The sequence below is a fragment of the Pan paniscus genome, chromosome 7 (genome assembly GCF_029289425.2).
Source record: "Pan paniscus chromosome 7, NHGRI_mPanPan1-v2.0_pri, whole genome shotgun sequence".
NCBI lineage: Eukaryota > Metazoa > Chordata > Mammalia > Primates > Hominidae > Pan > Pan paniscus.
This window is the reverse complement of record NC_073256.2, coordinates 72,222,599-72,234,792: the sequence shown is the minus strand read 5'-3', so window position 1 is coordinate 72,234,792 and position 12,194 is coordinate 72,222,599. Positions and strand designations below refer to the sequence as shown.

At 41.8% G+C, this 12,194-nt stretch overlaps 1 protein-coding gene across 1 annotated transcript; it reads right to left on the bottom strand.

The window, feature by feature from the left end:
- Positions 1 to 10,504: 10,504 nt before the first annotated feature.
- Positions 10,505 to 11,034, bottom strand: LOC117981401 (large ribosomal subunit protein eL37-like). Its single transcript, XM_034966120.3, has one exon. The coding sequence runs from the start codon at positions 11,017 to 11,019 to the stop codon at positions 10,726 to 10,728; it is 294 nt and encodes a 97-aa protein (XP_034822011.2). The 5' UTR covers positions 11,020 to 11,034; the 3' UTR covers positions 10,505 to 10,725.
- Positions 11,035 to 12,194: the final 1,160 nt, after the last annotated feature.

Below are 12,194 nucleotides of genomic sequence, written 5' to 3'. Positions count from 1 at the left end.
CTGAAGTATCAACAACCAAGTCTGGAGAAATTTGCTCCCTGCAGGCACAGGGCCATGTGCAGCCACTTGGATGTGTGCTGGGTACAGAAGCAAGGGGGCTGGGGCCTGCTGTCTGCTGCCCTGCCCGGCCCATCACCAGGTGTGGATGGCCCTGGATGTGTGCTAATGTGTTTGATTGAACCTCAGATTCATCCCAGCATTTCTCAGTGTGCTCCGGTAATGACAGATGATGTTTTCCTTGAGTATCTTCAACTCTTACCATTTCAAAACATAATGCTCTCTGCTTTATTTTCCTGTCAGATCCTATGTTCCTTAAAGGCTGAGACCTTGTGAACCATTTTGTGTCCTCCTCCAACATCTGGCTGGAACAATGTTTTGTACCCAGTGAAATCTCAATGAAATTATTGAGTGATAAATGAATATATCAACATCTTCTCTTCCAAAGATTCTCCCCCCTCCATGCTTCCTTATCCTTAATTTTCTTCCACATGTCCTAAGCTCTGTTACTGTGTAGTAGCAAATCAGATCAGTTCCAGGCAACTGAGGGCCTGAAGGAACTTGCCAGATTCATCCCACTGTCTGTAGAACTCTGGAGAGGGCAGGCCTAAGGCGAGGATATTGGTGGGATGGCCACAGACATGGTCATAGGAGGGGAGGAGAGGCAGTAGGTGAGAAGAGGAGATGGGAGGAAGTATTGTGAGGTGGTTAAGAACAGGCTTTGAAGCCACCTGCCTGGACTCACATCCCAAGCCTGAAAGAGGTAGGTCCTCTCCTGCTTTCAGTTTCCTTGGGTGCAGAATAGGGATGAGACAGTACAGTCCTCACAGAGTTGCTATAAGGATTAAAAGTCTTAATATGGGTAAGTAACTTTGATAGTGTTTCTGGCATATGCTAAGCACTCATGTTTCTTGGTATTACTGGAGAGGGGCAATTAGAATTTAAAGGATACAGAAGTGGCCAGGCAAATGAGCTTGACATTTGTCTATCCATTTTTAGCTCTCAATTCATCAAATGTTGTCCTGATTCCCAAATAAATCTGTCTTGCACATGGCAGTGTAGACAGGAAGGGGAGAAAGGCATATGGAGTCAGACAGACCCGAGATCCAGTCCTGTCTTCTCTGCTGACTGGCTCTGAATCCTTGATGGAGCTCCACAAAGCCCATCTGAGTCCCAAATTCCTCAACTGGAGAAGGCTGGGGATACTAGAGAAGAAAAGCAAAAACACACAGCATACAACACCAACCAGCTAAACAGCCTCAGGAAGTCAGCTCCTCTCTCTCTTTCTCTCTCTCTCTCTTCTCATATATGTTGAATAAAGAATCTCTGCAATGATTTTGGAATTTAATGAACCAACGCCTTATATTTATTTCTCTAATCCAAGCATCCAAAAAAAATGGAAATACTTGAAATACTGAGAGTGCACTGACTTTGTTGAGATCACACCAAAAGTCAAGGCCCATCACATCCAGGTCAGGGCACTTGTCTCCAATGATATGAGAGGGCGTGTGGAAAAAGCACTGGTGCCTGGGGAACCTGACCCAGCACAGGAGGTGCTACTTGGCACGAGGCTCTTCCAGCACCACCAAAAGCATGGAGCATCACATACAAGCAGGTGTTCCTTTGTTTGTTTTTGCCTTTCAGTAGGAACTATAAGGACAGTGGTCTTTGCTCTGCTTGTTTGGTTTCGTGTTGCTTCCTTTTTTCCCAGATCACCCTGAGGGAACACACTTGTGACCACACATAATCGGTACTATTTCTGATGATGATGTTTGGAGATTATTCATGTACGAGGAATTTTTATTCCTGAGAATGTCATTGAAAAGACAAGCTGCTGTCAAAATGATAGAAAGGCAGGTAAATTCTCTGATTTCTCTTCAGATCACATAAACACATTGCGTTTTAAAAGGTAGTTAACTAATTGACTGAAAGCTGCAGTCTAATTGCTTCTGAATGTTTTGAACTGCAGATGATGTGTGTCCAAAGCTCTGACTCTCCTGAGAGTTCAAAGGAAATTCCAGGCGGGCACAGGATACACAAACGCTCCTGTGTGTGATCAACAAGCACAGTGACAGCCAGATGTGGTCTACTGCCTGGTTGGCAGGGCTTGCCTTTCCTGGCAGAACACCATCAAGGAAGGAGACTGACGTGAATGAACACATGTATTTCTCCAGAACACAGGTCACCTGTGTCATCTTGAACTTGAGAAAATGGTTTTTCCAATATATGGTAATTGAGTTTGTTTTGAAATAAAACCAGTATGAAAACAATGTGTCTTTTTCTTTTCTCTTCCCAGAGCTTAACCATAGTTACAAAACTAAGAATATTGCTCCTTGACTATTGATTCAGTAGACTATTACATGTAGTCAGCAAACCTAAGCCATGGAAGAAAGGGAATTGAATTTAGAATTTGGACTTGCTCATTATATCAAAAAAACACCTGCACACATATGTTTATTGCAGCACAATTCACAATTGCACAGATATGGAACCAACCTAAGTGTCCATCAACCAATAAGTGGATAAAGAAATATGCCATATATAAATCATGGAATGCTACTCGGCCAGGAAAAATAATGAAAAATGTCTTTTGCAGCAACTTGGATGGAACTGGAGGCCATTATTCTAAGTGAAGTAATGCAGGAATAGAAAACCAAATAGCGGTCCGGGCATGGTGGCTCACTCACGCCTGTAATCCCAGCACTTTGGGAGGCTGAAGTGGGTGGATCACCTGAGGTCGGGAGTTCGAGACCAGCCTGACCAACATGGAGAAACCCTGTCTCTACTAAAAATACAAAGTTAGCCGGGCGTGGTGGCACATGCCTGTAATCCCAGCTACTCGGGAGGCTGAGGCAGGAGTATAGCTTGAACCCAGGAGACAGAGGTTGCAGTGAGCCAAGATTGTGCCACTGCACTCCAGCCTGGGCAACAAGAGTGAAACTCCGTCTCAAAAAAAGAAAATCAAATAGTGTTTGTTCTCATTTATAAGTGGGAGCTAAGCTACGGACACACAAAGGCACACAGAGTGATATAAAGAACATAGGAGACTCAGAAAGTGGAAGGTTGGGAGGGGGGTGAGGGATTAACCAAACTACATAATTGGGTACAATGTGCACTACCTGGGTAATGGGCGCAGTCAGACTTCACCACTATCTGATTCATCCAGGTAACCAAAAACCACTTGTACCCCTAAAGCAACTGAAGGAAAAAAAAGAATTAGGACTTGCAGGCCGGGCGCAGTGGTTCACACCTATAATACCAGCACTTTGGGAGGCCGAGGTGGGCAGATCACCTGAGGTCTGGAGTTCGAGACCAGCCTAACCAACATGGTGAAACCCCATCTCTACTAAAAATACAAAAATTAGCCAGGCATGGTGGCACAAGCCTGTAGTCCCAGCTACTCAGGAGGCTGAGGCAGGAGAATTCGTTGAACCCAGGAGGCGGAGGTTGCAGTGAGCAGAGATGGCACCAATGCACTCCAGCCTGGGCGACAAACCAAGACAGAAAAAGCAGCAAAGGAGTAAGTGGGACATTTGGGGATTTTTTTTTTTTCTTCTATATAAAAAAGAAAAAGAAAGGAAGAAAGGGAGAAAGGGAGGAAGGGAAATCTTAGTTCTTCCTAAAAAGAATCAGAAAGAAACTGGGCTCTGTGAAGAGCTATAGGAAAATATTAACTTGGTAGACAAAGATAATATAAGGGAAAAATCTGTGTGACTGAGAAATGGCTTAGGTGGACTTGCTCAGGATATTAAACATTTAAGGAAAATGAAAAGGAAGAAGCCATTCAAGATACGATGAAATTCCCAAGAAAATGTCCACTTTTCTGTGGTTGAGTGACCACATTTTGCCCTATTGTGATGAGGATCTTCCTTGAGAAGCATTGCGGAATGTAAACAAAAGATAGTAGCTGAAAACATCAAGTTGTTGGCAACTTAAAAAAAAACACCAGTAATTAATTACTACAAAAATCTCTGAAAACATATTTGTTCTTCTAGCTACTGTGCCCAAAGCTGCCTTTTTTATTTCACCAATAACTATAGACAGTATGTTCAGCCTCCTCCTCTGACATGGTTACTATTCACTGACTAGAGCTCAGCCTTGTGAGAATCTCAGGGGGAGGGGGAGGGCTGTATAAATGAAGTTGATAATCAATACTGTGAATCATTCTATGTGGCAGGCACTGTGCGGTTTTCATATAAACCTCTCAACGGCTCTACAAACTAGGTAATATATCTAATTCACAAATGGGGAAACTGAGTCTCAGAGCAGCTATGAAACTTACGTTTGTTTGTGCACTTGCTAATCAGCCTGTGCATTTTCCCCTTCATCGCACTGCCATTAGCTGGAGAAATAAAACTGACCCATGAAGCAATGAATAAGCCATATAAAGTAATACTATGCTGGAATAAACGAGGGAATAAATGGGAGGAATTCAGAAGAATATAGAGATTCAGAAGAGATAAAAGATGACTGAATCTTGGCAGAAGACAAATGCTTTTCAAAAGGCATTTGCTTTGACGGGGAACATGGGATATGGAGAGGCGGCTTGAGAAAGAGCGGCATGACTGCTCAAAGGATCTTCCAAGCAAAGGTGCTGTGGCGGTCAGTGGCCAGCATGGTGAGAAAACAGAAGTCCTGAAGTGGATCCGTGAATTGCTGGAAGGCCTGAGTCAGGTTAGAGGATATGTGAGCCCCTAAGGTCACTACAAAATTTATTATCCAAATAGGAAATTTTGAGGCTGAAAGGGAGCACTAACTGGATGAAACATCACGGTTCCAGATACAAGGAAGGAATGGCACAGGACAAATTGAACTGTGCGGTCATCCTACACTTGATCCACACACCAATAAGTCCAATCAATGTTAAGTAAATTAAACTAACCTCTGAACCCATTGTCACTGTGAGCAAAATTTTACGTGTCTTTTTGTGTATGCATTTCCTAGGGAGAAGATTCATGGTTTTCATAAGCTTTCCAAAGAGGTCTGTGCATCCCTTCCCCACCTGCCCCACCAAAAAGCTTAAAAACTGCCTGATCGAAGCCAGGTATGGTGGCTTACGCCTGTAATCCCAGCACTCTGGGAGGCCCAGGCGGGCGGATCACAAGGTCAGGAGATCGAGACGACCCTGGCTAATATGGTGAAACCCTGTCTCTACTGACAATATTAAAAATTAGCCGGGCGTGGTGGCGGGCGCCTGTAGTCCCAGCTACTCCGCGGCTGAGGCAGGAGAATGGCGTGAACCCGGGAGAGGGAGGTTGCAGTGAGCTGAGATTGCGCCACTGCACTCCAGCCTGGGCGACAGAGCGAGACTCCATCTCAAAAAAAAAAGAGAAAAAAAGAAAAAAAAATTTGCCATTTGTTTGCCCCCTTGGTGCTTCAAACTCCACATGTGGAAAGATGCACTCAGGAACTATCCTTCAAACCTGCTTCTTCCTCACCTTTCCCTACAGTTGGAATGGCACCTCCATCCACCTAGTTGCTCAAGGTTGAAGCCTGGAAGTCTTGTTTTACTCCCTCTTTCTCGTAAGTACAACCTCCAGGCAAGCCCCAGTCTGGAACCTACTACTTCCTAACTGTCTCGCTCACCAACCCTCTTCTCCCTAACCTAACCTTCGGTACACTAGGCCACGCCAGCATCATCTCTGCCTGAAATCCTGTAATGGCCACCTAATTAAATAACCAGAAGCCCCTCCTGCCTCCTCCAGCCCACACTCCATGTGGCACCCAAAATGTTCTTTTTAAAAACCCAAATATAATTATGTTATTCACTGGCTTAAAATGTTTTCACTAATTCCCTTTGACCCTAGAAAAAGAAGTCCCACATCAACAAACAGCCTAGAAGTTCCTAAATAATCTGGTTCCTTCCTCGACTATGACATCCTTGTCTTCCCAGTCCCTCTCCCTAACGATAGGTTCCATGCTCATAGCATCCTACACATTCATTGTATAGTATGCATCACACATGTGATCACCTGTTCATACCTGTCTCTCCTGCTGGGTTAAAGCTGTCAAGCAAGGGCCCTTAAGAAGTCAGTATATCTCATGCCCTAATCGAGTGTCTGCACATAGAAACTGCTCTAGAAATGTTTGTTCAATGAATGAACGAATGAACAAATCATATATGACCGTCAGTCTTACATATATGCAGACACCCCTGTGATATGAACTCTAAGCACAGCCTCTAAAAACAAGTTGAAGCAGTGGTGGTAGAAACAATAGCGGGAGGCCACAGCAAGGGAAAGCCTGGCTACAATATTCCTTCTAGTGCCTTCGTTCAGATCACCAGACCACGGTAACTTGCCACTCTCTCCATGCTCCCTGCTATACAGGTCCTCACCCTAAGAAATATTTACATCAACTCTGGGAACTTACACCTGGCCTATGCAAACACACTACTCAAAAAAGACACCTCTGGAGTTCAATAATTACTTACAGAACAAATGAATGGAAAGTCAGTGGCCCTTGTCAAAACGGTGAAATTTGAGTGTTATCTTCTTCTTTCACCATTTCCCCAACTGTTGTGTGCCCTGTGAATGCTCCTATGAGCCACCCGGGTGCCCTTTAACTTTCCCCTCTCTGAGGAAATGATTGCAAATGAAATCAGTTTTAAAGGTATAAAAGACTGCAAAGGTGCAACGTTTTACCACCTAAGGGTCATTCTGCAAAATTAGGAAATAAAATTTTAAGCCAAATGAGTGTACTTTAATCTAAAATTCTAGGCATTCACAAGCTGAAGCTTTGTAAAATAGTGGCCTCCTTGATACCGCTGTCCACACAGCAAGTGAAACTGCTTTTTCTGCCCATTTCCAAAACCAGCTCTTTGGGCTCAATTGTTTCATTTTCTGCTGCTGTTTCCTGCTATTCAAAAGCTTAACTAATTAGCCGACAGCTGAGCCCAAGGTGCCTCCTTTATACGGTTCCTTTTGACATCTCACCCTCCCTTCCCATCATTCTATATCATACTCCAAAAAAATGCAGTTTTAAGGAGACCACCTCTTCCATGAAAAAGAATAGCCAGGAATCACTTACTAAACAAATACTTGTGGAGTTTAACTGTGTATAAATGAGTAGACCTTAAAATTGGCCATGATTTTTTTCCTATTAATTAAGTTTGACCGATTAAATTATTCAAAATTAAAGCATTTCCACTGTTTCAAAACCATGAGAAAAGTTTGGCAGTTTTACCACACCCTGGATTAGTTTCAAATTAAAACTTTGCCCTCATCATAAGTGGTCCCAATGGTATCAGGATATTCTTTTTTTCCTTTTCTATACCTGTGATTATGTCTGAGCAAAGGACTAGGAAAACCATTGTCTTTCGTGCAGATCTCTTTGTTAACAACAACAACAACAAAAATCCTAGTTACAGTTGCTTCTCAGCAGAGTAAGCTGCATAGTAATTGTATTTATCCTTTTGAGATGAATTCTGGGGAACTGCTTTGATTTTGAATAGTAAAAGAGTGCTGAGTCATGGAACACCTGCATTACTGTATTAGTGCAGGCAGTTCTGCTATAAAGAACTGCTCGACACTGGGTAATTTATAAAGAAGAGAAGTTTAATTGACTCACAGTTCCACATGGCTGGGGAGGCCTCAGGAAACTTACAATCATGGTGGAAGGGGAAGCAGACACTTCTTATGTGGCGGCAGGTGAGAGATAACGTGTGTGTGTGCAGGAAAACCTACCATTTATAAAACCATCAGATCTCATGAAAATTCACTATCACAAGAACAGCATGGGGGAACCACCCCCATAATCCAATCACCTCCCACCAGTTCTCTCCCTCTATACCTGGGGATTACAATTCAAAATAAGATTTGGGTAGGGACACAAAGCCTAACCATATCAAATACCAAGCTGGGAGTTCTTCATCATGCAATAACATATGAAAACTTATGAAGTTTCTAAGTCATTCAAGAAATTTTTTGAGTGCCCCAGACATGGTTTTCTGTGTTAGGAAGACAGCCGTGAACCAGAAAATAACAGCCCCTACCCTTGTAAGACTTCCAGTCTAGTGGTCATGCTTGTGAAAGATTCAAGTGCATAGAATGGACTGAAGGTTTGAGGTGGAGGAGCAAGTAAGAGGCTTTCCAGCAGTGCAAGCTTTATGCATACATAAGACCAACACAAGGGTGGCAAAGATGACTCCAAGGTGTTGAGTCTGAGGAACCAAATAGCTGTTATTAGTATTAAGAGAAAGATAGGATTTTGAAAGAATTTGGAGAAAAAGTTGATGATGTTGATTTTATATACTTTCAGTTTGAGGAAACATTATAAAATCTAGACGGAGATGCCCAACTGGCAATGAAAATCCTGGACCTAAAGCTTAGGAAAGGAAGATGTGAGGCTCCAATGAACAAAGACATAGCAGGCATTATAACAGTATCTGAGGTTGACCAGAAGAAGGTAGAAAAGAGAATAGGGACACTAAACTCATCTTTGTATCCAAAGTTGAACAAAAAAATCCTACATTGTTTGCATTTTATCATCCAAGTTTACACCCACAACTGTGGTGCCTGTGAAATATTATGATAAAGGCAGAGAGGAAATCTATAATTCAGTGCATTCTCTCCTCCTTAAATGAATGAAAGTCAGATGAGTCCACACCCTAGAAGGGAAGAGGCTGGCCAGCATTTCTGCCTGGGTCAGCTATTTGCCAGAGCCCTTGATGGTCTGGAATCCCTCAGAGCAGCAGGTCCCAAGCTCTTTGTGCCTTTAATTAATAAGAGAGATCACTATGTTTCAGGCCTATGTTGTTTGTGAGAGAGATGAGGTTAGACAGTTGCTGAATGTATTCCAAGGAAGGAATTCATGACAGAAGATGCCTGATCCAGATACTCAATTACTACTGCAAATCCCATGGAAAGACTAGCTTTGCTGGAGCAGAGAGGGGCCTGTATCAGGGACGTGGAAACTGATAAGCTGCTGTTCTCTCCAGAAATCATGTGAAACAAGGAGCAGCTTGGAAACCACAGGTTTGTAGGTATTTAGAAACCAAGATATGTTGAAAATAAGATCCTAAAAGAGTATACTATGCAAAGATCAACTCCTAACCAACTGAAATGGTGTGTTATTTTTCTGACGTCAGGGAAGACTTAAATAATTTGGGAAGAAGGCTGCCCAGTGGTATGTATAGAGGAACTCTCTCAGTTTTAAAATTGTTTAAGGAGTAGTAATGTATTTATGTTCAGTTGTACTACTCAGAGATCACACACATCGGCTCCCAATATAAAATAAATAAGCAGGACATTTAAATAAAGCAATATAATTCAGGAAGGAAAACAGCAACTGGGAACGCAGTGGATTTGCATACATCAAGCATCATGATAGTGTTAACTGCCATCAGATTCAGTCTACACTCAGAAGTATACAAGTAAGACAAAATATTTTTAATGCATCACAGAAATCAGCTATACAATGTTCTTACCAAATGCTAATGGTTGTTTCTGTCTCTACAATAAGGACATGATGGTCCCATTCTAAACCTGATCTGGTCAAGGTACATCTGGGGTATTGGTCAAATTTGAGTGCCCCATTGGAAGCTGTTCAAAGGAAGGCAACAACAACAAAAAAAAAATCAAAAGCTTTCCAACAAAAGGAATTATTGAGGAGGCTTTAGACATTTACCTTAGGAAAAATAATATTTAAGAGGAGTGTGGTACTGCCAGTGGATATTTTAGTGGGTTGCACTTATTTTATATAACTATAGAGGGAAAAATAGCAACAAATGTTTTCACTTAACAATTATTTCTTGAGACTCTGCTATGTGCTAGATGTTTGGTATACAAAGTGAGTAAAAACAGTATCCTTGCCCTCTTGAAGTTTACAGTCTAGCACAGGAGGGAGTAACTAATCAAATACCCACATATATAGCAGTGACAAATTCTACAAAGAGGTGCAGGCCATAGGAAAGCCTGTAAAAGATGAATTCGATGAAACCAGTTGGCTGGAAATGACTTCTTTACAGAAATGATTCAAAAAGGTACAGATGTGGGCTTACCACTAAGAAAATCATTTGAAGAATCATTCAAGAATGGTCAGCTTCCGGAGGAAGTGAGCCTCTTATCACTAGAGGCATTCAAATGGCTTTTGAATGGCTGGTTGCTGGTTGATTCATAAAGGAAGTCACCCACTGGAAGGGTTATACTATTTAAGGTGAGAATCCATCTAACCCTGAGATTCTGGGAATCTACAAACAGTAACACCAAGCACCCCCAAGAAAGCCTTGCCAGCGGGTTTTTAAGATGTCTGATTAAATATTGCCCTTCAGTTACAAAAGTACGAAACTAAGCAACCTGAGACATTTGCATACATGTGTACATACACTTGTACACATACAAAGATTTATATTTTTATACATCTATGAGTATATATAGATATGTTTTTAATCGTGATAAGAAGCATTATTATTTTATCAAAGCAATGCCATCGCCCCTACCATTCACTCTACCTCTTCTCCATGATTGCCTCTTTTCCTTTTCTGACTAGTTAAATAGAAATACATTTTGGTAGGATCACGAGATAGAGCAAGGATTAAATACACTTAATGATGTGCATTTGCTAGGCATTTTTGTCTTAGTACACAGATTGTGATTATTTTAGAACAGGAGTCCACAAAAAAATGGCCTGTAGGGCTGTCTTTTTTAATTTATTTTTTATTTATTTATTTATTTATTTATTTTGTATTTTTTAAAACCAGAACATTCATTGCATGACTAATCGTTGACATTAAGATGAACTGGATGCTGCAACAGCTGCCCTCTTGGGTTTAGGTGTTGTTCCTTCACGGAATCCATGCCTGAATCTATGGTATACAATTTTTAGGTGCCTCATTTGACCAGTTCTGGTGGTATTTCGTCTTTTAGCCTTGGCACTCCAGTTATACTTTCTCTTGCGCTTGGCAGTGTAGCCACATTTGCCACAGGTCGACTTCTGAAGGTGGTAGGCCTTAGAGCCACAGTGGTGGCATAACGTGTGCGTCTTATTGCAATGCTTTCCAAATGATGACGTTTCCTTCATCATCTCGCTTCTGCGGCCAAGACTAGAAATAAACACAGCCACACTCATTTATTGACATACCATCTAATGGTAATTGCAACACAGACTTTACGACCTGCAAAGCCTAAAATTTTTACTATCTGGTCATAACAGCAAACATGGAAGCTATCACATTCCTAGGGTTGTTTCAAAGACACCTGCTAGATATAAATAGGTTGATTTGAGTAGCAATGAGGATAATAACTGAAATGTAACAAAACATTAAATATAACTAAATTAAACCTATACATTCATATGTATTAAACATGCACTGTGTTTGGAATACAGACAGAAACCACACATTATTTTGAAAACTACTAAACATTCATCCTGTCTTTTCTATGCTCAGGTTAACCTAAGAATGGATAAGGGGAAGTTTCTCTCTATAGAAGTATTCTAGCTAATAAATGAAAAATAGGTAAAAAATTAGAATTTTGCCATTTTACAATTTCTAAGAAAGTGACAGATTTAGACAATAGTCATCAATGGCTGGTAGCCTGACAAGAGGCAGCCCAGAAATTGTATGACTCCTGAGGAGGGGAAGCCCCACCACCTAGGAGGAAGTCTCCCTTTCAGCAGGGATCAACAGGACCAGGCATTGCTCCCCTGTCATCCCCGGAGAGCTTCTGTACTGGCTCCCGTTATCACCAATGTCCATCTGGACTCCAGAGAAGGATGAGAGGTTGGCATTCTGTCACTTCCTTTGTATCTCCCGAGAGAATCTCTTCCTTGCTACCCACAGAAACACCCTTTCTCATGTTGGTCCTCCAATACTACTGCTTCCAGGCTTGTTTGTGGCTCTTACCAAAGTAAAATTAAATTCTGATTCTGTTCAGTAGCTCTACAACCATAGGATAAGTGATACATGTGCAGTATTCACCAGTACCACAGCTGATCTCCTTAAAACAAGTAACAGATGGCTCCCCTTCTGAGTTAGGTGAGGATTCCGCATTTCCCCGGGTGCCCCCACAGAAGCACACACTGAAGCCCCATCTTCAGGCTGTTCCTCAAGTGGGTGTTTGTGTTTTTCCATCAAGCTGTCTGCAATGCAGAACAAGATGCTTGACACATAACAGGTGTTTGAGAACTCTTTATGGAATGTATTGAATGTATCAGTAATAAATCTGTGAGCCCAGTAAATCAGCAGTGAGCTCAATTTA

Bases quoted from the DNA above. Each gene is read 5' to 3' on its own strand.
- LOC117981401 (XM_034966120.3), bottom strand. From the start codon at position 11,019: ATGATGAAGGAAACGTCATCATTTGGAAAGCATTGCAATAAGACGCAC.